Raw genomic sequence first — 26,464 nt, 5'->3', positions numbered from 1 at the left:
AAGTTGACGAGCAAAAGGCCACGGAAAATGTTTAACCCACTGCATTATTGCACCCCAGTGGATTTTCGACAGCCAACCCTGTCCCAAATCCCAACTGTTTAGTAAATTGCCGGCAACGTAAGTTGCTCCGCGTTATTTATGAGGGCCCATATATGAGAGCTGGTCGCGAAAGCATCGTTAAGTATTTCCAGGTTTAACCTTTTATTGCCGCCCATTTCAAAATGCCAGGCTAATGATGGTCGCGAAGCCAAGGCGATGTGGGTTTAAAGTTACTGTAATTTTAAACGGCACAAAAATCCAACAGATCTCCTTATATTTCTGGCTTAACATACACCTCCCCCCCCTCCCCCGTACCATCTACCACCACCCACTCTTAATTGCTATCAGCAACGTCTGTGATTGCAAGATGTAACATTTATGCTTGGAGATCCCGCAGCAAGCGGGCGTGACATCCTGTGCCAGTGTGACCGCAAAGAAGATGACATCGCACAAGTAGCTGTCCCTACTTCGAGTTTGATCCCCGGCGTGCGTTCAATATTTGCCACGGGGTTCGTAGAGCAGCGCACCAACCGCTACACTACCACTCCCACTAATTATATACACACACACCCACAAATGCACCTGGCTTGCCATGCTCGATCTAGGTACTTGCCAACAAACACACGGAGATCCCCCCCCTGATATAGCCTGAACAGACTGTCGGAGGAAGTGCTGCAAACGAGCACCTATGAAGGCTGGTCGCGGCAATCTAGTGGGTCGGTGGCCAGCACCACGCGGGGCCACCTTTGTCTCCCCAGAGCTGATGTTTACATCCTGCACCAGGTACTCATTTAAGGCCGAGTCGACATCAGGAAAGCCCACGGCCAATTCAAATGTCACTGGTGTTGGCCGTGAGCGGGATCAGGTCGCCGGGTTCGTAGCACTGCACGCTAACTGCTACACTACCGCTCCCCTACACAAAAACAATACACACACAGACACACAATGACAAAGGGTTTAGCTACGACAAAGCAATTTCAATGAGGCACTGATGCTCATCTGCTGTTCGCAGCCCTATAAGAGCCAGTGGTGGAGATTTCACTCTCCTATGGTGGGGGGGCATGTCTATCCATCGGACGGACAACAGCTGTTCATCAAGTGGTACCCAATTCATCATGCCAGAGGGATGATGTAAGTATGTTGAACTTATTTCGCAGAGTATGTCGCCAACCGTGCTAATCGGAGGTGCAGGACCTCTGATTAGCACGGTTGGCACGGTTGAGGCTATGATGAGAAAAGTCAACCGCAAACTAGGAATTGAACTCGTGACCTCCCGACTGCGAGCCGCTTGCTCTACGGTCGAGCCACCGGGCAGTCTAGTGCTGAGCCACACGCGATAACAATGTTGATAGACTTTTTTTATATAGCACCTAAATACAACGGCAACTTCAGACACTATACATGGGCTACAAGAAGGAAAATGCTGACACATAAACACACAGAGGGGGGCGGGAGACTAAAATCTCAAGCAGCTCGCTCAAGTCTAATTAAGATATTCTTGGTTCTTTCGGTAAAGTCACGTGGAAGCGAAATAATAAAATAAAACATTGTTTTATATAAAACAATAAAAATATTGCTTTATATTTTTATTGTTTCCCTTCTACGTGACTTTACCGAAAGAACCAAGAATATGAATCCCTGCAGTCACGAAAGCTTTAAATCTAAATCCAATTAAGATGTTAACTACCTCGCCTGGTATACAGGTCGCGGGTTCCATCCCGACCCTGACGTTTGTATGTTCGGAGTTGGCGGTGTCTCTCTTTCTGTGGTTGTGTGGATTTTTCTCCGGGTCCTCTGTTTTTATCCCTCTGCATTTAGAAACATGCATTTAGAGTATTTGGTTGCGATACATTTCCACATGATAACCACTTCAATGAGCTATCAATTGTGGCCAGGTCACTTCTGAAAAACAGCTGTATAGCTCAGTGTGCCTTATCTGGTAAAATAAAACATAGTTTTTAGTTTAACAGTTAGTAGGATAAAAAAATAATTTCATAATTAACCAAGAACAAACAAAAAAAAGCCAGATTATTCACGACAAAAGCTTGGTCTCGTCGTTTACAGAGCGCTAATGAATCCATCAAACATCACGGCGCTACGGCACTGTCGCCCAGCGTCAGGCCAAAACCACCGGGAGACATCGCTTTGAAATCGGAATCCGAAACCGCGTCGCAACTGGCGCAAGGGGAACAAACCCCTTGTGGGCGCCGAGCATGTTATACACGACAGGGCACGTGCCGGTAACACCCACCCCCCCCTCCCCGACATCTCTGATCTCTCGCGCTACTGCGGGGCACTATGATTATGGTTATTATCAAAGCGCGCCGTCGGCTGCGAGGCTCGTTGAACACCGCACGACGAGTGTGATGGCGCTCCCCACCGTGGCGGTGTCTCTGTTCACCGAATCGGCGCCCGCCTGTGACCCCCGGGATTTCTGATCCTCGCGTTTCTTTTGTAATTTTTTTACGCGCAGAATTTAACCCCCCGGGGTCGCGCGCCATTGGCACTGCGCCGACGGAATACCGCGCATTTGGACGTTTCTCGCGGCAGTGCAAACCGTTCATCTGTCGGAGAACGGCCGGTGGAAGCGGACCATCACGGAGTCTGCTTCCGTGATGGATGCTGGTCCGCACCATACAAAGCAACACTTTTCCCACCTGCACTGCCCACCCATGAGAGAAAATAAATATATTGGCGGCATATAACAAAAAAAAAAAGCTAAATGTTCACAGTTATTATTTATTTTCCCGCAAATTCGCAACCCCGGTCAGAAAATCTTGCCGGGGTGGTGGCGCGTCAAAATCAGTTCTCGTCATGTCGAAGTAGTCGGAAGACGAATGTCGGTTCAAATTTATATTACGGACTGTTTCATGAGGAGCGGTGTGTTACGGTGCACCGGTGAAACCGCCAATACGTCCCAATGTTCGTTGCCCGACAGTCAAAGCGACATTGACATTTTCGGAGCTCGAATCAAGCCAAATTATTTGCGGACTCAACTTTCATGTGAATGGGGTATTTTTGTGCAGTCACTGGTGACCGGGCAGAGATAATCAACTCTCTACACTTAAGCAACCACTTTTAATCGCTGCCTGCTGCCTGGATTTGAACCCAAGATCTCTATTTATTTAAAACTAAATTAGAATTTTTATTTTTTACCAGGGTAAGGCCCACTGAGCTATGTAGCACTTTTTCAGAAGCGACCTGTCTTCCACAAATGATAGCTCAGCGAAATCAGCTTATCACGTGGAAATGTATAGCAGCCAAATACTTTAAAACGCATGCTTCTAAATGTAGAGGGAAAAACAGGAGCACCCGATTTTTTGTTTCATGCGACCACAGGGAGAACATGCATACTCCAGCAGGCGTAAGGGTCGGGATCGAACGCAAGACCTCCTGTATACCAGGTGAGGTAGTAAAAATCTCGCAACCGTGGTGAACCGGCGGTGCCAAGTCAGCGCTCTGTGACCTTCTCGGCCACCTGACCACTTCACAATTTTTATTTCAATTTGGGCATAAGCCCATATCGCTCTGCATCCTGGGACACATGTTTGTGGCAACAAGTGTCTGCGGCTCGGCATCAAATTTGTACAATGCAAAAAGCCGCCAAAGCCAAATATGCCCTCATGTTGCCAGGTGAGTTAACCAAATCAGATGCGCAATGCATTCTGGGGAGATTTTAAGACATTGCAATGTGTTTATCTCATCTCTTCGGTAAAGTCACGTAGGTAGACACAATAATTAGTATGGATTCCTGCAGTCACGAAAGCTTCAAATCAAGATTTATCGCATCTGTTTCAGTTGATTTAGGGAACACACACTAATAGTAATCAGCATTTGGCTATATGTCAAGTGGCAAGTATTAGGAATGTAGCGATACATTGATTCATAGAGTAATATCCATTAAGGCTGATGATACATGGATAGGACGTCCTAAAGTATATGCTTTTTATTGTGTGAAATTAAATGCAAATTATATGCTCATTGTTGAATGCAGGCGAATGTGGCGGGCAAAACTCCACAAGAGAAAAGAATGAGAAACAACGCAAACAAAGTGGACAAAAGCAAGAAGAACATTTGTGCATATGCATGGCTTCTGTCACGTGCTTCCAAAACGCATGTGTTCAGAAGCACGGTAGACTCCTGATTATCCACGCTAATTACGGCGAGGGCGGTCGCGGTATATTTCAAAATCGTGGATAATCCAAAAATATAAATTTTCAGCGTGCTCAGTGATGACCCTTTCCTGCTCCCGCGCAGAAGACTGCCCACTTACTGGACAGCAGCAGAGCCACACCAATTAACATCAATCAAACTCCACCCACTGTTGTAAAGGTCTGCAACTACTGTACTGTAGAGGCGATCACGTGGATTTCGGATTAACCGGAGCACACATTTGTTCGGTTTAAGCACGTGACTTGTAATAAACATTTCCAAGAATAACGATGTTGTGTAAATGTTTTTAGATTATTAATTGTGGCTTAAGGGAAAATGCATAAGTTATTAATTTATGTCAAAATCTCAGGTGCGCGGCTAATCCGCAAATTGGATAAACCGCATGCGGCTAATCGAGTCTACGGTATATATCTTTTTATGAAACAGTGCATATCACCTAGCAGTCACGATGTATGAAATCAGAAACATGGACATTAACGACGAAATTGGAAAGTGTGTAAGGAACGGAAAGTGTACAGAGACGCATGCAGAGGTTCCAAATTGGAATAAGAATGAGGCAGAAAGAGGAACACTTGCATCAGAAAACATGTACATCATTCTGTTCTTCATACACCAGTGGATAAAGCATGGCGAAGATAATGAAGGCATGAAAACGTGCATGCTTGGGATATGGCAACAAACGCAAATCAGATGCAGCATATTGGTATTCATCCAGCAGTGGATAGACCGTGGTTGATGATGATGATGATGAAGACGAGTGACTTAGGCCTACTCTGAACTCACTCCCGATTCCTTGTCCGGGGATGTGCCAGGACACGGGCAGGGAAACCAGGTGAGGCAGGTTTGGTCCTAGGGTCACTAGGTCTAAACTAAGTACATGTTTACACAATCAACAAGCTAATAGGTACATTATGAATGCATTTACATCACATATAATTATAGTTCATAGTTCATTTATTTGGTATAGCCCTGTGAGCCATTCGGCTCTTGAATCGGGTGCAACCGCAACAAACAAAAACATGAACAAGAAAACATCTTAAAGTGATTATGTGACTGTGCAAACAGAAAATCCAGGAAAAAAAAAAACACCAAAATATTCCTGAAATAGCGCCGTACACCAACGCTGTGTGCAAAAAATCCCAGTGGGATGCAAGTCAAACAACAACAACAACAACCACAAGACAATTAAGATTAAGCCCATCAGTCTAAAGCATGCCATCGTCCGTGATAAATAATGTATCAATGTCACACACATACATCAAGACGCGAAAATTCGCTTCCGCATGAGCAGGCACGGAACGAGAGCAGAACTCGCCGAGCTCGGTCGGCAAAGTGGCTTTCTGGGCTACAAACAACAAAGCTACTCCTCCTCCAAAGGAGAAACTCCAAAACGTTTCTTTTTCTTCCCAACCACTCTCCACCCCCCCCCCCCCCCCCGCCGCTCCCTGTTCCTGCTTGAGTCGGAGCCGGCGCGGAGCGAACGCTTGGCTCCATTAGCGGCGACACCTGCCACTCTGCAGAGATCAAACCGAGCGGGGGGGGGAGGGGGGGGGCCTCTCGAGTCTCAAGAGAGCAGGAGGCAAAGGACTCGAGAGTGTTTAGGGCGCATTCCACCGTTGCAGCAGTGGAGCGTCTCTCTTTGAGGTGTCGAGGTGCGGCTGGAGACGCTTCGCTGAAAATGCCCCGCAGAAACGATCGGGGTTGATTGTGGTGTTGGGAAGAAGACAAAATGGCAACGGCGCAGCCCTGCAATTTCTCGCTCGCACCACATGCTGGCAGAAGGGGCCCTCCCACTGCAACCAACTCGAGAGAGCCGCTCCGGAGGGAATTTGGCTCACGCTGGCACGGAATCTCGGAAGAGGTGGGAGTTACACCGACGCTTTAGCCTACCACATGCCACCTGCTGATTTAAACTAAAACTAAACTATTTTTTTTTTACCAGGTGAACCCCAACTGAGCTATGAAGCTCTTTTTTCAGAAGTGACCTGGCCGAACGTAATTGCTCAATTAAGTGATTCATCACGTGGAAATGTACGAAAGCCAAAGACTCTAAACGCATGTTTCTAAATGTGGTGTCGAAAACCGGAGGACCCGGAGGAGAAAAATCCACGTGACCACAGGGAGAGCATGCAAACTCCAAACATGCAACAGGCATCAGGGTCGGGATCGAACCCACGACCTCCTGTATACCAGGTGAGGTAGTTAACATCTCACCACCGTGGTGACCTAACAGTGGTGAACTCGTTTACACTGCTGCTGCGTGGACAGAGGTGTGGGGGGTGGGGGGAGGATTTGAGACTTGCACCATTGTTCCCACTGGCGTGCCAGGGAATGAAATTGAACCAGCAACCACTGGACTGTGAGTCCAGTGTGCTGACCATTACACAAAGGACAATATGCCATTGTTTGAACTGCGTGCTGAAACCTATTCCTAAGCCAGTGCAAATTAGGGATGTAACACTTCACACTCTGCACGATGTGCTATAACGTGTAGATGCCACATTCTGTCATGACGTCACAAAGCCTGTAGGTCACCACTATTCTGCACCTCTTGTCGATGTGATATCATGTGGACGTTATTACGTCACACGCTGTCATGACGTCATAACGCCTGTAGGCGACCGCTATTCTGCACCTCTTGTCGACAGCTCTCTCGAGTCCATCTCTTGGACATCTCTCTTTCACCTCTTTCTGGCTCGGCGAGCCATATCTCCAGTTGCCTTCGCAAGCCAGATGTGGCCAGCGGGCCACCAGGTAAAGAACCCTGGTCGAAAGCGCTGTGATCTTAAAACCACTGGATTTCGAAAGAAGCGATTTCCTGTTCAAGTTGAGCAGTTGATGCGATGCCCATCTCCTGTTACCAGCCCTGAACACAGTGGAAGAAATGTCCACGTTCCTCTGGAAGGGGTGAGTCTCACAAATGAACAACTGCTGTTCAATTCTCCCACAAATTGGTGAAAATTGTATCGGCCCGGGGGGGAATGGGGGTGAGTCAACCCCCAACTAGGATTTGCACTCACAACCTTCCGATTGTGAGTCACCCACTCTGGAACGCGTGAATCTGGGCAGAATGAACTCACGTCACACATGCAGCATCTCCCCTAGCATCGCAGCTACTTCTAACCACCAGAGACCTAAAACGGGGCACGGGTGCATGTTGCAAGCAATGGCAATCCAAACGTTTTGACTTAAGTAATCAAGAAAGCTCAATCAATTGTACCAGAATCAGAATCTATATTTAGACTGGAGGAATCCGATGAGCCCTGAAGCTCTTTTTCACGGATAACAAGTATGGGTGGATCAGGAAGTTACCCATCGGCCCAACCCCCCGTTTTTGAAAACCCCCCCTTTTTTTTTACGTATTCATCATATGTATCCCATCAATGCATTATTCCAGTCGGCTCTTGGTGACATAAAGTTGACGGAACTTAACGTTGTCAATGATGATCATAAAATAAAACTGTTCCGATTCATATCTCAACCCAAAAACAGTGGACGCAACAGGCCGCATGTGCTTACACGAAGCTCTCGCGCACACGAGGCTGAAGCAACGCGCGCACACAACACTGCCGGTGAATTCTCGTCCAAAGTAAAATATCTGTACGGACCATCGAGACTCAAAATCTCCAGAGGTCACAGACTAACCGGAGCCAAAAAAAACCAGCAGAGCACATTTATGAAAGCAATTCCATCCACAGCAGACGGCAACAATGGAAAAATAAAACAGATGATGAACCAGATATGAGATGATTTATTATGCTGCATACATTCCACTGCTCCCCAACATTGATAGATGGTTTAATGAAGCGATGTGTGTTGAAGCTCTCTTAGGACAGACACACAGGGATGTATTTGTAGTAAAGAAGTGTTTCTCGAATTAAAAAAAAAATCTGGCTGCATATGCAGGAAGAAAAGCCGCAATTTTGGGGATTTCAAGATGTTTTTTTTGCTCATTTTTATTCCAATGGTGCTGTTGTCGATAGGTATCATGTCATGAGACCACGTATCCATTTGAAACGCTCACTGAACGGTAAGAGTCCTGTGGGCTGCCAGTGGACGGCCCGCAAAATGTGACGTCGCAGAATCATATAATTATCAGGGCTGGAATGTTTTTGCCAAGTTAAGCGAAAGCCAATTGTAATTATTTTTTGTGTGTGTGAAGGCTGGGCCGAGACCATCACTTCACTACACGCTTGAGAATCCAGTTTGAGCATTTTGGCAAAACCTAAATGCGGACCCAGGATCTCCAGGATCTCAGTGATGCCAGCCCAACAGTGAGCGACTCCTCACCAGGGACGCGACAGGGCCTAGCAGTGGCGCATTCGCCACTTGTTCTTACATCGCAGGATTGTGAAAGATGGCAGCGGCCTGCGAAGGCCTCTGTAAAGCAGTGGATTGACACTGAAAACTAATTTCTTTATAAATGCTCTTTGCGTTGAGTTTGTTGTCCTTCCCCCGCACCTCCGATTAGCTGGGTACGGTGCGAAAGAAGCTAAACGCACACTGTTGCAGAGGTTCACGGTTCGAATCCAGCGGACGCCCTGATTAATACCGCAGGTGTGTTAAACGTAAAAATACGTGCCGTCTGCTTTCTTCACAGTGGACTTTAATGATCCCCGTGACATAATTCGCAAGAGCAGCCCACTGCGTGACAGCGTCATGGTCTAATCGTCTAAATTTGAAAGAAAAAAATCACGAGCAAATTGCTCAATTGTAATGTACACAGTAATCATCGCCCCCCCCCCCCCCCCTACTGTAAACACGGCCAGCCACGCTTTCGGTTACACGGGTTAGATGAGTGGGCTTTATATCGTACGCAGCCTTAATGCAAAACACAGGCGAAACAATGGGGAATTATTTTCACAGATGTCTTCTGACAGCGGAATGTGGTGGGAAAAGATATCTATCCCCCCCCCCCCCAAAAAAAAAAATTACGATGGAAGGCCAAAAAACCTTCACAGTTACATCAGTGGAATTTTATGCCCATTTTACAGGAAGTTAACACTTAATTCTCATGTTCCAATGAGACGAAAGAGCAATGTGCGTGTAGATATGAGAACGACACTGGGAGACAAGCTGTACGGCCCAGCTAGGGGTAAGCTCTGTCTCTCTCTTCCCACCAGCCCGTGATAGACTGCTGACGAGCAGCTCTGAGTCATGAGCATGTCCAACTTAAGGGCAGTCCTCCTACCCTTTTCCTCGTTTTTTTTTTCTGTCAAAGTGTGGCGCAGCCCTGCGATTGGCCATCACACACCACTGTTGGTGGAAGGGGCCTCTCCCCCCCCCGCCCCTAGATCGAACTCTAGAAGGTATTTGGCCTACTCTTCCACATTGACAGAGACGTCTTGGAAGAGGTGTGTGTACGTTCACTTTTCCTCACCGCGCGCACGTGCAACCAACCGATTGCCTGTGGTGTACCCATTCATAGCTGCTGGGTGAGGAGGTGTGGGTAGAGATTTGATAAAACTTGCACCGTTGCTTCAACTGGTGCCCCTAGAGATCGAATGGAACACGCGAGCTCTGGATTGCGAGTGGAGTGTGCTGACCATCACAGTACGGCAATTTAAAATCACGGGTGTCAGCGGAGGCACGGAGGGGATTTGCAAAGTGTTGAGAACCCGGTGACCCAAGTTAGTTTCCCTGCTATGGCGAATATTCACCAACCCACTCTCAACCAGCATGCAGAAGTACGGTCAAACAACGCCCATGACCAACAATGGCACGGGGATGCATTCATCCAGCATTGGATTAACAGAGGGCTATACAATTTTAAAGCAAGATGCAATAAATCGGGCGTGTGTCAGAAGGCAACGCCAATGCTGTTAACGTCACCACACCTCGCCATCGCTTCCTTCTCTCTGCTAGATCGCGCAACTCCCGCAGTCGCCATTTCTGCGCATCATTTTAGAGATGGAGGTGCATTTAGACGCGATGTACATTCACGTGGTGATTTTCAACAACGAACACAGAAACCCGCAGACATGCGTAAATCAAAACCAAAGATTTTTACTTTACCAGGTAAGGCCCAATGAGCTATATAGCTCTTTTTCAAAAGTAGCTTGTCTAAATGCATGCTTCTAAATGTCGAGGGGAAAACCCAGAGAAAAATCCACACAACCAGGGGGAGAACATGTAAACTCCAAATATGTAGGCGACAGGGTTGGGATCAAGCCCACAACCTCCTCTACAGTGAGGGAAAAAAGTATTTGATCCCCTGCTGATTTTGTACGTTTGCCCACTGACAAATAAATGATCAGTCGATAATTTTAATGGTAGGTTTATTTGAACAGTGAGAGACAGAATAACAACAAAACATCCAGAAAAACGCATGTCAAAAATTTTATAAATTGATTTGCATTTTAATGGGGGATAAATGTATTTGACCCCTCTGCAAAACATGACTTAGTACTTGGTGGCAAAACCCTTGTTGGCAATCACAGAGGTCAGACGTTTCTTGTAGTTGGCCACCAGGTTTGCACACAACTCAGGAGGGATTTTGTCCCACTCCTCTTTGCAAATCTTCTCCAAGTCATTAAGGTTGAGGCTGATGTTTGGCAACTCGAACCTTCAGCTCCCTCCACAGATTTTCTATGGGATTAAGGTATGGGGACTGGCCAGGCCACTCCAGGACCTTAATGTGCTTCTTCTTGAGCCACTCCTTAGTTGCCTTGGCCATGTGCTTTGGGTCATTGTCATGCTAGAATACCTATCCACGACCCATTTTCAATGCCCTGGCTGAGGGAAGGAGGTTCTCACCCAAGATTTGACGGTACATGGTGCGGTGAAGTTGTCCTGTCCCCTTAGCAGAAAAACACCCCCAAAGCATGTTTCCACCTCCATGTTTGACGGTGGGGATGGTGTTCTTGGGGTCATAGGCAGCATTCCTCCTCCTTCAAACACGGCGAGTTGAGTTGATGCCAAAGAGCTCCATTTTGGTCTCATCTGACCACAACACTTTCACCCAGTTGTCCTCTGAATCATTCAGATGTTCATTGGCAAACTTCAGACGGGCATGTATATGTGCTTTCTTGAGCAGGGGGACCTTGCGGGCGCTGCAGGATTTCAGTCCTTCACGGCGTAGTGTGTTACCAATTGTTTTCTTGGTGACTATGGTCCCAGCTGCCTTGAGATGATTGACAAGATCCTCCCGTGTAGTTCTGGGCTGATTCCTCACCGTTCTCATGATAATTGCAACTCCACGAGGTGAGATCTTGCATGGAGCCCCAGGCCGAGGGAGATTGACAGTTCTTTTGTGTTTCTTCCATTTGCGAATAATCGCACCAACTGTTGTCACCTTCTCACCAAGCTGCTTGGCAATGATCTTGTAGCCCATTCCAGCCTTGTGTAGGTCTACAATCTTGTCGCTGACATCCTTGGAGAGCTCTTTGGTCTTGGCCATGGTGGAGAGTTTGGAATCTGATTGATTGATTGCTTCTGTGGACAGGTGTCTTTAATACAGGTAACAAGCTGAGATTAGGAGCACTCCCTTTAAGACTGTGCTCCTAATCTCAGATCGTTACCTGTATAAAAGACACCTGGGAGGCAGAAATCTTTCTGATTGAGAGGGGGTAAAATACTTATTTCCCTAATTAAAATGCAAATCAATTTATAACATTTTTGACATGCGTTTTTCTGGATTTTTTTGTTATTCTGTCTTTAACTGTTCAAATAAACCTACCATTAAAATTATAGACTGATCATTTCTTTGTCAGTGGGCAAACGTACAAAATCAGCAGGGGATCAAATACTTTTTTCCCTCACTGTATATTGGGGAGAGCAGGGGAGGGGGTTAGCGAAGGATGTAAGCACATGGGTTTCTGGGAAGGGGGACGGTCCTTGTGTGGATACATAGCAGCAGCGGCTTGAGAGGTAAGAGCGGAACCGGGAGAGCGTTGCGCAGGAGACACCTGGAAGGCTGTGGGGGCACTCAGGGATGAAGTGGTCTGTAGCGCTGGAAGCGGCGGAGGAGTGCACAGGGGTCCGCGTCTACAAGAGCTATTTGTTTGCGTTTCATGTCTTCCCTTGAACAGGCACTGGGGCCTATTAACGCTCGCCTGGGCCGTCCTCAAAGAAAACTCTGAGAATAATTAAGGCTTTCCTCAATAATGGCTTCCATTTCAAATACACGTCGAGAATGAATGCTACGTAAAAAAAGAAAATCCAAGTAGCCTTTGTTGTTTCATTTTATCGGTGGGTACGCGGCGGGGCGGGGGGAAGGGGGGGGCGGTTTCCACAACAGAGGAAACTTAATCCAAACACTTGTGGCACAAACGGCGTGGTCAAGCCAGGCTTGAAATCTAAGTCGGGCCCCAGAGGTGATTACCCTCGGAGGCCACAAACCCGACAGGGTTCTTTTGACGACTTCAAAAGCGAGTGGTAAATCGTTTTTTTTTTCTCACAATCACGAGCGAGCTTTTCCCTCCAATACAAACAGGAAGAGTCGGCGCATTGTGCGTGCGCGCGTGCATAGCGGTTAGCGCACCGCACTACAAATCCCACGGCGCGCGTTGCAATGTGGAGCAAACATCACCAATAGGGGAGACAAAGGCGGCCAGGTGTGGTGCTGGTCACCCACCCCCTCGTGTGCGGTACCGGCCTTCATAGTCGCACGCAAACAGCACTTGCCCCTAAAGTCTATTAAAAGCCTATACAGGTGGTCTTTGTCTTGCGTGTGTGTGCACGTGTCTCTCTACATATGCAGAAGACGGGCGTGGATTTATGACCTTTACCGGTTTTATTTCTGGCGGGCATTTCGCTAACAGCACACGAACGACACTTTCTGTGCGTGCAAGTAGCTCAGGAATTACGAGAACTATCAATCTCGGCAGAAAAATAACTAAATAAATAAGCATCACCCACTTCAGAATAATTATTGTTCTCAAACTGTAGGCATTACTTATTTCACAACAACAAAACCTCAGCTGCAAAGTTACAAAATATCACCTCTCTCAAAGGACGGCTAGGCTGAGATAAAGGAAAAAACTGAAATTTATGTCCATCTGCCGTCATTGTGAAACGGACCACATCACACGATGAACCAGTAATAATCAATTTTCACCAAAACCTCGATTCCATGCCAGGATCTAAGCAATGTTGACTCAGTGTCATTACACGGCCAGCAGCTGCCAGAGAAGCCAGAAACCCCGGTAAGGCCTCACTGTCTCGCGGCTCTTTGTCATTTGGACCAAATTCACGAACGAGCGTTGTCAGATGGGCGGAAACGCATGGAGAGCCTGGAGAAACCCGACGTGTACGAGGGGGTATAGCACTCAACGGTCACGGTTCTCATACCCACCGCTATCTCGTGGCCACCTCACAGCCCGAGCAAGTCGCCCATCTGAGTAATATCCCAGCTGAACCCTGCTTAGCGCCGAGATGCCATGGCATCCAACGCATTCAAGGGTTATTTGGCCGTAGGTACTCGTGTCAGAAGCCTTATGCATTCTACGCAGAATCCTGAAAAGAACGGTCAACAGAGCACGAGTGTGTGCGTGTGTGTGTGAACCCACCTGAACAGGTACATGTAGAGGGATGCCGTGATACAAAACAGCAGAACCTGTGAGCAAACAATGAACAGCAATTGCATTGGGAAGTGTCACTGTGAACGTGGCCTGCATGCAAGTGTGTGCAGTCATAACACAAGGCGAGCGTGAAATCCATACGTGATGCGCAGTAGCACGGCAGATTAATAATACTGCAGGTGTTGGTAGGCGGGTTGTTACATCACAGGATCGTGAAAAATGTCATCGGTTTGGGGAGGCCTCGGTACAGCAGTGGATTGACATGGAGAACTAATTTCTTCAGAAACTGATTTTTTTTTTAGTTTGTTTTTCCCCCGCACCGCCGATTAGCGCGGTTGGCTACGTATGGTGCAAACGAAGTTCCACGATGAGGATGGTGATGAATATTGCCTAATGAATATCAATGATACGGTATTCAGCCATTATTACGAACCGTGATCCCTCGGTTGTAACGAATTCATTCTCCCGTGTGGATTGCTGCCTCCACACAACGATCGCTTTCCATCGGCGACCCCGCGTATAACGACCGTAAGTGGCGCCAAACATCAAAATTCACAGTACTGTGAATACTGTAGACATGTACCCGTGGATAATGTTTCAATGACAAAAACTGTATCGTGTTTGTAAGGCCCGGGTGTTTGTACAGCACTATCAAGGTCACATTGTTGTTAAAATGTATGACTCTAGTTAATGCTAACCACATTAGTCATCATGAAAAACTGTACCAATTTTTAATGATCAAAATCACTCAAGACTTCAAGACAATGTTGCATGTTGTTACAAACGCATGTTACCAATATAGATGCCGACAGTACTATGTTTATATTTTTATTATACCAGAAAAAGCCCACTACGCTATTAGCTCTTTTATAGAAATGACCCGGCCACAAATGATAGATGAAAGAAGTGGCCTATCATGTGCAACATTTATAGCAGCCAAATACTCTAAATGGATATTGATCCTAAATGTGGAGGGGAAAATCAGAGGGACCCGGAGAAAAATCCACGTGACCACGGAGAGAATATGCAAACTAGAAATAAACAGGCGTCAGGATTGGGATCGAACCCACGACCTCCTCCATACCAGGTGAGGGAGATAACATCTCACCACCGCGGCCAAGGCGAATGACCAAATGGACTCAACGGGTCGGGATCAAACCCACGACCTCCCGCATACCAGGCGAGGGAGATAACATCTCGCCGCCGCGGCAAAAGGCGAATGACCAAATGGACTCAACGCCCTCGTCTGCAGAGCTGGGCTCAGCCGTTTGCCAGGAGGAGGCCACTGTTGCGAGTCCTGAGTCGTGTGGTGGGGAACGTCACCGGCCGTTGCTCCGTTACCTCTCCGTGCCTGACGGGCGTCACGTATCCGCGGGTCACGCACATCCGGAAGATGGTCTCGGTCGCCTGTGAGAAGGGACATCATGGGCAGTTGTGCATGAATAAAACGTGACCGATTCTATTCGCTTTGTGAAAGGGAAAATAAAAAAAATCCCTTCTTTTACCTTTGCTCGTGGAATGATTTAGTCATGCTGTGTATTGTTTTTAAGTTTTCGACCGGTTCCCTATTCCTGTGACGTGTGAAGCACGTACCGATACCCGCTGTTTGCATCGCGACTTACGTGAACCATGATGTGTAACTCAGATCTGTACTATGTGGCATCAAAAATGGAGCCTAACAGTTTATTGGGCCCTTCCTGCTAAAATAAATCGATTCCATCTATCTTCCAGCTCTCCAACGTGTTTGCGGCTTGGACGGCGTGTTGTTCGGAAAGATGTCCAACGTTTCACACTCGACCTTCGGGGAGATTTCTCAGGAACTACATTTTTCGTCGCCGAACAACGTGTGAATACAAACGAAAAAACACAGCGGAGAGGGCTGCACGGAGCGACCGCAAAAACACCCACGCGGGAGCAGAGGGGGTCGTCTACCGTTAGGGCAGGTCACTAGACGTACATCACAATCTGCTGTGGGGATGGTCACTGCTTACTTACTCCTCTTCATCCTCAACGGGACATAAGGCAAGGTGACGGGATGTCCAAATTGTCACGTTATCCCGCGTCAAGCTCACTTCAGTTCAGTTCAGCTTCAGTTCAATTTATTTTGAATTACCCTGTGAGCCAATAGGCTCTAAAATATCGGGTTTCTACAACCATAAACAAAACCAACACTTCCCCGACATACGCAACAAGTCACAGTGAAATAACTTAACAATGAACAATAACAGACAAGCGAAATAAAAAAAGATAGCACATCATAATCGAAATATAAAAAAATGTTCTATTTTAAAAGAAAAAAATAAGTTAAATATGGATAATTATTATTATCAAAATACCACGCTTTAGTTCGAAAAAACGGTCATTTAAATCTGCCATGTTAATTTTAATGCAGATACACTTAGAAACGAGACATAGGTAGCATTTACACCGGCGCATTTGATCAAAGCACAGGTGCGCGAATGGCATGAATTTTTAAAGACACCTTGAAAGGTACAAAATGAAAAAACAGATGTATGTGTGTGTTTCTGAAGCTTTGAAACAAAAAACCTCCTATTTCAAGTGGTGTTATTATGGCGGCAGTGAACGAGATTTTATTTATTTCAATAAAAAACTAGATTCTTATGATCAATCGTTGCACGGGTATAATCAAGGCATAATTGTGCAACAAAAACTACATCAAGAACTAGACAGCCACATTAAAAGTTTATCTTTATTAGCCAGCCACTCAAGAGACCAGGATGATTCTCATTTGCAGGAGTGACCTCAAATCACATTAAACACATTCTCCTGCGGAGGGTGCTGGTAGGAACGTTGGCTTGCTCGGTCAATGGCCAGGGTCAACGGCGGCACCACATGGTGCATTCAGCACAATATGCCCGACTGTGAAGGCGGGCACAAGCCGGAGTGAGTAGGTTAAACGTTGAGTTTTATAAGGGCACCACGGGGTGACCAGCCCCTCCCCACCCAGCCCCACCCCTCCCACCCCCCACCCTCTGCCCCCAGCCCCTCCCCACCCTCCCCACCCAGCCCCTCCCCACCCTCCCCTCTCCACCCAGCCCCAACCTCCCCACCCAGCCCCTCCCCACACTCCCCTCCCCACACTCCCCTCCCCAACCGGCCCCTCCCCACCCTCCCCTCTCCACCCAGCCCCACCCCTCCCATTTTTGGATGCACGACAGACGACAAAATAATCCCCTGTGGGCCGGTGTAAAGTGAGGGAAAAAAGTATTTGATCCCCTGCTGATTTTGTACGATTGCCCACTGACAAAGAAATGATCAGTCTATAATTTTAATGGTAGGGTTATTTGAACAGTGAGAGACAGAATAACAACAACAAAATCCAGAAAAACGCATGTCAAAATTTTTATAAATTGCTTTGTATTTTAATGAGGGAAATAAGTATTTCACCCCCTCTCAATCAGAAAGATTTCTGGCTCCCAGGTGTCTTTTATACAGGTAACGAGCTGAGATTAGGAGCACACGCTTAAAGGGAGTGCTCCTAATCTCAGCTTGTTACATGTATAAAAGACACCTGTCCACAGAAGCAATCAATCAATCAACCAGATTCCAACCTCTCCACCATGGCCAAGACCAAAGAGCTCTCCAAGGATGTCAGGTACAAGATTGTAGACGTACACAAGGCTGGAATGGGCTACAAGACCATTGCCAAGCAGCTTGGTGAGAAGGTGACAACAGTTGGTGCGATTATTCGCAAATGGAAGAAACACAAAAGAACTGTCAATCTCCCTCGGCCTGGGGCTCCATGCAAGATCTCACCTCGTGGAGTTGCAATGATCATGAGAACGGTGAGGAATCAGCCCAGAACTACACGGGAGGATCTTGTCAATTAATTTAAGGCAGCTGGGACCATAGTCACCAAGAAAACAATTGGTAACACACTACGCCGTGAAGGACTGAAATCCTGCAGCACCCGCAAGGTCCCCCTGCTCAAGAAAGCACACATACATGACCGTCTGAAGTTTGCCAATGAACATCTGAATGATTCAGAGGACAACTGGGTGAAAGTGTTGTGGTCAGATGAGACCAAAATGGAGCTCTTTGGCATCAACTCAACTCGCCGTGTTTGGAGGAGGAGGAATACTGCCTATGACCCCAAGAGCACCATCCCCACCGTCAAACATGGAGGTGGAAACATTATGCTTTGGGGGTGTTTTTCTGCTAAGAGGACAGGACAACTTCACCGCATCAAAGGGACGATGGACGGGGCCATGTACCGTCAAATCTTGGGTGAGAACCTCCTTCCCTCAGTCAGGGCATTGAAAATGGGTCGTGGATGGGTATTCCAGCATGACAAAGACCCAAAACACACGGCCAAGACAACAAAGGAGTGGCTCAAGAAGAAGCACATTAAGGTCCTGGAGTGGCCTAGCCAGTCCCATAGAAAATCTGTGGAGGGAGCTGATGGTTCGAGTTGCCAAACGTCAGCCTCGAAACCTTAATGACTTGGAGAAAATCTGCAAAGAGGAGTTGGACAAAATCCCTCCTCAGATGTGTGCAAACCTGGTGGCCAACTACAAGAAACGTCTGACCTCTGTGATTGCCAACAAGGGTTTTGCCACCAAGTACTAAGTCATGTTTTGCAGAGGGGTCCAATACTTATTTCCCTCATTAAAATGCCAATCAATTTATAACATTTTTGACATGCATTTTTATGGATTTTGTTGTTGTTGTTGTTATTCTGTCTCTCACTGTTCAAATAAACCTACCATTAAAATTATAGACTGATCATTTCTTTGTCAGTGGGCAAATGTACAAAATCAGCAGGGGATTAAATACGTTTTTCCCTCACTGTAACCAGGAGGTTCGTACCAGTATAAACGGTTCCATGCTTGGATAACGCAGTCACTGGTGACCTGGCCAACAACATAAGTTTGATTAAATAAAAAAAAGGTCCCGTAGATACAACTACTCAACCCGAACTATCAATGTTTTGATATTTGTGTTATATCTTTGTACTGTTCGCCATTTGGCGTTCTCTCGTCTAACACCGGTGAGACAAGGTCATGAAGAAGGCTGTCTCTGGGTGTTGGCCAATAAGTTTCAAATGCAATGCAAATATTATAAGAGCACGTTTATTTGCATGTTTTGCCACAAGTACTGTGTGGCCAACGCAGACGTGACGCCTTGCAATCGGTGACCATTTGGTTTTTAAACATCTTCACACCTCCTGTGTTATTTCCAAAAAGGGGGTAAAGCCTATACTTATTACTTATTGGTTCTTTCGGTAAAGTCACGTAGAAAGAAAATAAATTAAATAATCGAATACGACGTTTCGATTGCAACACGAGCAATCGTCATCAGGTACGAATGAATGAGAAAACAAACCTAGTAAACTTATAAATATAATGCAATACAACACAGAGAGTCGGCTAACGTAACAGTCAACGCCATACCTATACTCATTATTTCATCATTTTGATATTGGCAAAAACAGGTCCCACAGATACCACAAGCTTGTTTCCACTCTGAAGAAAAACCTGGATTAAGTACGGGCGTCTCAACGGGGATTCAAAGCCAGAAATCTCAGCTGCGCTGGCTCAACACTTTAACAAGTACAACGTCACTGAGCCAGCGAGTATATACAAGCCCAAACAGAGCTGCAGATGCTCAAGCTTGCTCTTGCATTTGCATACCTGTCAACCCCTTATCAGTGCCCTACCTTATGACAGACCAATTCAGACCTTACTGGTCACGCCGTGCCCCTTATAAATCTCGACGTTCATCCTACAAAGTCCCATCACAAGGGAGAAACACAAACAAATAGACAAAAAATGCATTTGCCCGTATTTAATCGGCTGTACGCCGTATGGACTTGTAAACTCAATTTCCCTGTAGAAGAATATGAGTAAACTATATGGGTTGCCAGGTATGCATTTGTACGCAATGACGGCACTGAGCCTTTTATATAACTTTCCATTAGGGTGCAGGTGTTGCTTCCATAGAAAAAATGATACGTTCCGAGCCTTTAAATCTCAAGTAGTGATGAGAAGTCAGTGATTTATTGCCTTAAAAGAAGTAAAAAAAATTGGCAGCATGGTAAACTGTACGTTGCAAGCTTCAGTCACCCCGCACGCCTCACTTTCATCTCGACTATGGAGATATAGGTCACCGGCTTGCTACTTGTAATGTACCGCTAAGACATTAGTTTGCTTTCAGCGGCAGCTAATGGGAAGGCTTAACCAAGAAGCTGAATTCCCTTTCGTGAACGATGTATCGATTCATCGATTAATAATGATGTGGTAAGCTCGCTATGCACGCAATGTGAGAATCAATGTTTGCCACTTGGTATATTAAATATTAATGTATTGATTAAAACATTCCACCTGGACAATGAGCTTCAGATGGAACGTCTCGTTTGTATGGGTGTTAATTCACGCACACTCATGGCAAACACGTAATGACACGTAGGATGTCCCTCAAAGTCCATATCCTTGATGCTCATCTTGATAAATTCAAGGAGAACATGGGAGCGTACTCGGAGGAGCAAGGCGAGCACTTCCTCCAGGATATACTGGACTTTGAACGCCGCTACCAAGGACAGTATAACGAGAACATGATGGGAGACTACATTTGGGGGCTGATTCGTGAAAGTGATTTACAGTATAATCGTAAATCTCGAAAAACTACTCACTTCTAAATCTTTTGTAGTCATTTTTGTATTACTTTAGTATAAATACATGTTAATTTTGATTCATATGTTGTTGTTTTCTGACTTTATGTGAACGAAAAGAAACAAATTCGCCCGTTTTCACATTGAAAATTGGTCAATTTCAAAATATTACTGTCCTGGTCACAAAAGCAAAGTCTGTGGAGAATAATAGCAGCCATTTTCTATAATTTATAGGCATAAGCAATTACTACCCAGGAACAAAAATTGTGTTACATAGTGTAATCAGTAGATTGATCGATTATCTAGATAAGCGCATATTCCATTGCCACGCATGCCCAGTTACCTTTTGTGTTGTTCAGTGCACCACAGCAAGGACTCATTTTAGGTTCCGTTTGCCAAGGTTTGGCTTCAGCCAGGTCGAGAAACCAATCACCACTGAGTTGTCTGCGTTCATTCTATGAGTTGAATCGGCTTGGGCAGAATGTAGTGCGCGGTGTAAACCACACACACACACACACACCGTACAGCATCAAAAAGCCTGAGAACATTCTGTATCTGCAGTGAGAACCGTAACATTCCATCCTGTCAGCTTATAAAATAGATACTCTAGGCGTTCACAGCGTGTGCCTTGGCGGTCATATCAGATTTTTGTGAACGCAAACTCACAACACGTTGCGATCATATTTTCATCAGCGACCGGGCCGATACCATCAAACAAGCTACACCTGAGCATCCGTGTTTAATCTAAGGTATTTTAGTAGTACCGTGAGGCCAGACAAGACATTTCACTCCTCAGTACCACCTGAGGTGGCATAACTTTATCGGTTCCGACTTCTTTACGTGTAAAAATACAGGGAATTACGTGATAACCACCTGAAACAAGTGGGTTTCTGAATAACTCACTCGTATTGGCCATGAAAATGAATCGGCACGACTAAAGTTGTACTACCTTAGGTGGTACCAATTGCTGCTTTGATCCATGGACCATCGATGGAATTGAATGAAGAAATCACAGTGGCACTGGCTTCGAGCTAACCCTATGCCTGTGATCAAACCACCCTCGGTGAACCTCAAAAGCGAAGAACAATGAGGCCATACTGGCTCGTAAGTGAATACGAGATTTCCTGTTAACATCAGGTGTTGAAGGGTTTAGGGGAGCGAAGTGGTCTGGGGATGGCAGTACAGCATGGATTCTTGAAACTATCTGTGTGGAAACATTCATTTTTTTACCCCCCATAATATGCATGGCTGATCTCAAGATTCCTACTCCCAAATGAAGCCAAACACTCATTTTGGGAACTGACCAAATGTCTCAATGCAGGACCCTCTTGCAAAAAAGATTTAAGACTCAGTGAGGGTTTTCCTAGGTTAAAGGTATCATTAATATTATTATAATTAATGCTTGGGCCGAACACTCCTCTCAATACCATGGCGCTGCTGTTGGACATCTGTGGAAAAGAGCTTTATAGCTTGTCGGATTCCTCCAGTATAAATATTATGATATTCTGAAAAGCACTGGAGACACTTCATGATCTGATGAATCACTCAACTAAGAGCCTTGGGAATGAAAAAGAACTGGAACGTTTTATATTTATTCTGTGTTATTGATACTTGCATAATGTTCTTCAATAAAAAAATGAAAATAATTTGGCCAAACATATCAAAGGCAAAACAGTCGCGGGAAAAAAGTCTAGAGACTTAGTAAGGCTTTTTCTGGCTAAGCAGATGGAATTTATGTATTTGTAGGCATACCCAGAAATGTTTTTTTATTTCATAGACGCACTTGCCAAATGCAGCACTTGCAAATCCCACCATAACTGCCAACGAGTTCCACATTATTCAATGACTACGAGAGATGACTCAACAGGGAGCGGAGAACCGCCACAAACCCACAAAGAGCTCAATGTTGTGGAGAATGTAAACAAAATTTTGTTCTTCGTGACTTTACGGAAAGACCCAAAGAATATGAATTCCTGCAGTCATGAAAGCTTTAAGTCAAGATTTTACCGCCTCTATGGGGAGGGTTTCCACACAACTACTAGATCTTTGAACAAACTTCGAGACAAGAAGGCTCATCTGATCGAGTCGCCCACATTTCTGAAGAGATGCCGTGACACTAAGGTAATACCGATCACCTTTACACTGACATCTGCTTCTGTCACTTCTCCTAATGCTAAACGGATCTTGTTCAGGGGCGGCCTAGCCCTAATCTCAGAGAGAATAGGTTTGCTCCGATTTGAACTAGACAATTTAGACAAGACTCTCCTGAAATCACACTTAACATTGACAGAACAAATGTCTACATCTGATTGGGAACATGTAGATAACATGACAGCCTCTTCAGCCGCCTCAATGTCAGCTAAATGCAAAGATAACCTGATTTCCAGGTTCAACCTCCTTTCCAAGAAGAATCCAGATCCACACATTAAAAAGTTTGATGTTGACAAGATTTCGATTTAAAGCTTTCGTGACTGCAGGGATTCATCTTCTTGGTTCTTTCGGTAAAGTCACGTAGAATGGAAATAACATAATAAAAATAAAACATAATAAAATAAAATTCTCACGACGTTTCGGCCACAACACAAGTAGCCTTCTTCGTCGTCCCGACAGTTCTGTTCCTTCACCTGAAGAAGGCTACTTGTGTTGTGGCCGAAACGTCGTGAGAATTTTATTTTATTATGTTTTATTTTTATTATTTTATTTCCAAGAAGATTAATCCCTGCAGTCACGAAAGCTTTAAATCGAAATTTAACCGCCTCTACGGGGAGGGATTCCACATAACATTGAGATCCTTCAACAAACTCCGGGATAAGAAGGCTCAGCTAATCGAGTCTCTCACCTTTCTAAAGAGATGCCACGACTCTAAGGTAATACACTAACCTCTGCTGCTGTAACTTCTTCTAATGCAAAACGAATTCTATCTAGAACTAGCTTAGCTCTTATCTCGGGGGGGGAAAAAAAATCAGACTTACGCGTACCGAACTAGATCAGTTAGACAAAACACTCTACAAATCACACTGCCACAATGTCGACCAAATATAAGGACAATTCAAGTTCTAAATTCAACCGCCTCTCCAACAAGAAATCGGACCCACACACCGAAAGCTAGATGTTAACAAAGTCGTAATTAATCGCAGTAACAGTTCCATTTCTGATGGTCTAAAATCCGTTTTAGCTAAAGGGCTAAACTTTGCAGTCACACCTAGACACATACCAGTTAATGATATCATTGCTCATGTCGACGTGGCACTCAAGGGCCTGGGTCACATCGCTGTAGACGTAGCAAGATCTGAAATCGCTGCAACCCTCAAAAACGCTAAGATGCCAGCTAGCAACATCAGCAAAGATGAGCGCTTTGAATTATCTCAATTAAAAAAGAGGGATGACATTGTCATCTTCTCAGCCGACAAGGGCAATGCCACTGTCATCATGGACAAAATAGAATATAACAACAAAATTCAGGAACTACTCAACGATGGGAGCTATACAAAAATAAGAAGAGACCCCACCAACAGCATCGTTACTAAAACCAACAAAATCATTTCTGATTCAACAGCATTAATTGATCAAACCAAACAGTTCTCGTTGAAACCTTCTGCGGCCAGGCCACCAAGATTATATGGCCTTCCAAAGATACATAAAGAAGATACACCCCTTTGTCCCATCGTCTTTACTAGAAAAACCACCTCTGCGGTACTAAACTCTACTCACCTGGTATCGACAATCAAGGGTATTTCCCTGTCCCCAGACGACCTGCTTGTCAGTTTTGATGTGGTTTCCTTATTCACCAAAGTTCCTGCACCTGACACCATCGCAATCATTGAAGACGTGGTTCATGAAGAACTGCATACTGATGTACCCCCCCTGGTGAGACACTGCTTAACATACTTCACCTGGAATGGAACTTTCTACAAACAAACTGAGGGCACCCCAATGGGCTCCCCCCTATCTCCGGTTGTAGCCAACGTTTTCATGGAGAAATCTGGGACTGACGCCATCCAGACTGCCACTATACGCCCGACCTTATGGAAGAGTTACGTGGATGACACTTTTGTCATCTGGCCACATGGCCGGCCTGCTTTAGACCAATTCCTCAACCATATCAATTCCATACACCCAGCCATCAAATTCACCATGGACGTGGAAAAGGATGGCAAGTAACCATTCTTGGATGTTTTAATCTAAAAGAGACCAGATGGCTCAATGGGACACTGTCTACAGGAAAGCCACCCACACAGATGCCTACCTAAAACCTGACTCTTACCACCATCCATCCCAGAATAATTCCCTCATAAAAACTCTACACCATAGAGCTCCATGTATTTCTGACCATCATCACCTAGCCAGTGAACTGGAACACGTACACCAAGCTCTGAAGATGAATGACTATTCAGACTACATAATCCATAAAGCTATCACCCCAACCGCTGAGAAATAACCATCTGAGGACCCAATCAAAACCATCACCTTGCCATACATAGCAGGGGTCACCAAAAAGATTTCCAAAATCATGAGCAAGATCCAGGTTCAATTTATCACAATACATAAAATTCGTGATCTGATCCCCTGCGAAGGATGTGATCCCTGACATGCAATACCCCTGTGTCTACAAACTAAGCTGTGTCTGCGGCAGTAGTTACATTGGGAAAACTAAGCGCCATGTCTCGGACCGTGTTCGTGAACATAAGGCAGATCTGAAACCCGGTAGGACCAATACCTCGGCCGTGGCTGATCATTGTTTCAATGCGGTGGGCACACACGAAATAGATTTCTCCAAGACGAAGGTACTTTGCAAACCCACTGGCTATCAACAAAGATTCGTTCATGAAGCCATCCAGATATGTAGACACAGACACAATTCCAACCGAGAAGATGGGTACAAACTGAGCAATCGTTGGAAGGACGTTATTAACCAGTTTAAGTCATAACTGCCTGTGATGTCTCCATTCCAACCTTCCGATGGTAGTTATTATTTTCGACTCTATGATTTTACATTAACAGGTTAAATGTCTCACACTAACACAGCCACCGTCGCTCGCGTCCTCGACGTGGCGGCGGCTCTGCGATCTTACATTGACATGCTAATCTCTCACAATACAATAGCCACCTCCACGCCCTCGGCGTGGAAGTCGTCCTCCGATCTTACATTAACATGCACATTTCTCACATTAACATCACTAGCCCCGCCCACTACGTTTATGACCCTTGGGCCACACCCATTTCAAACCTTTAAAACAGCCTGCTTCAGCAGCTTTCCCCCTCCATTTTTTTTCCTCCTGATGACGATTGCTTGTGTTGCGATCGAAACGTCGTAGTTTTTTGTAAAAAGAAAATTCTTCTACGTGACTTTACCGAAAGACCCAAAAGAATACGAACAAAACAACAATACGCCTCTATCATTTAACCGTCTCTCCGCGTAAAAGTAAATTTCTTGAACAACCCATCAGCCGCATGGCCTTCTGGGAGTGCATCATTTCAGCGTCACTGATTTCAAGACAAACAAACAAACAAAAGACAGGGTTTCCTGAAACAATGCAAGCCTGACTCTGCTGATGAGACACTGTATGCCAAAACCGGTACAGAGGTACGTGGACAGACGGCTACGTGAAGGAGACATTCCGTCTGATTATTTATTTTGTCATCTCTGAAAGGTGTTCTCCCAATTAATGCAGACATCACGAGGTGCACTCAAGTCGGCATATGCTCACGCATAGCGTGCCCTCACGCTCTTGCATATGTCTAGATGAATGGCAACGTAGGAGTCTATATCCAGGTTCGTTAGCCAGGAAATAGCTTCGGTTGATGTGTGGCGAATTGCTTCAACGCCTCTATTGATCTTTAGGAGAACTGGTTACATCAGGGGTGGTCTCGCCCCGACGAACACCCACTTTCCGTAACAAAACCCCGTCATTTACATGAAGCCCACATTTAGCCAATCCACGGCTTGCAATGTTCCCTTTATAAATCGCGGTTTTAGTATCTGATGAGAACGTGAAAAGCGATGCAAACAAAACAAGTTGAAAAAGAAACCACTGAAACCACCCTCAATCGCAAGCCAGCTTTCAGAAGGCACAAAGTGCACCGCTGCTAGGGGATGCTG

At 45.6% G+C, this 26,464-nt stretch overlaps 1 protein-coding gene across 1 annotated transcript in view; it reads right to left on the bottom strand.

Annotated features, from left to right (window-relative positions):
* TMEM135 (transmembrane protein 135) overlaps window positions 1-26,464 on the bottom strand; it is a 62,293-nt gene that overhangs the window by 25,584 nt on the left and 10,245 nt on the right. The window contains exons 5-6 of the mRNA XM_032972806.2: window positions 15,075-15,140; window positions 13,722-13,768 (exon numbers count right to left, since the gene is read on the bottom strand). Coding sequence (XP_032828697.1) covers window positions 13,722-13,768; window positions 15,075-15,140 — 113 coding nt within the window. The remainder of the gene's footprint in view (window positions 1-13,721; window positions 13,769-15,074; window positions 15,141-26,464) is intronic.

Source organism: Petromyzon marinus, chromosome 49 (genome assembly GCF_048934315.1).
Source record: "Petromyzon marinus isolate PM22_M1 ecotype Great Lakes invasive population chromosome 49, UKy_Petmar_22M1.pri1.0, whole genome shotgun sequence".
Classification (NCBI taxonomy): domain Eukaryota; kingdom Metazoa; phylum Chordata; class Hyperoartia; order Petromyzontiformes; family Petromyzontidae; genus Petromyzon; species Petromyzon marinus.
The sequence above is the reverse complement of the archived record's forward strand: the minus strand, read 5'-3'. Positions and strand labels throughout refer to the sequence as shown.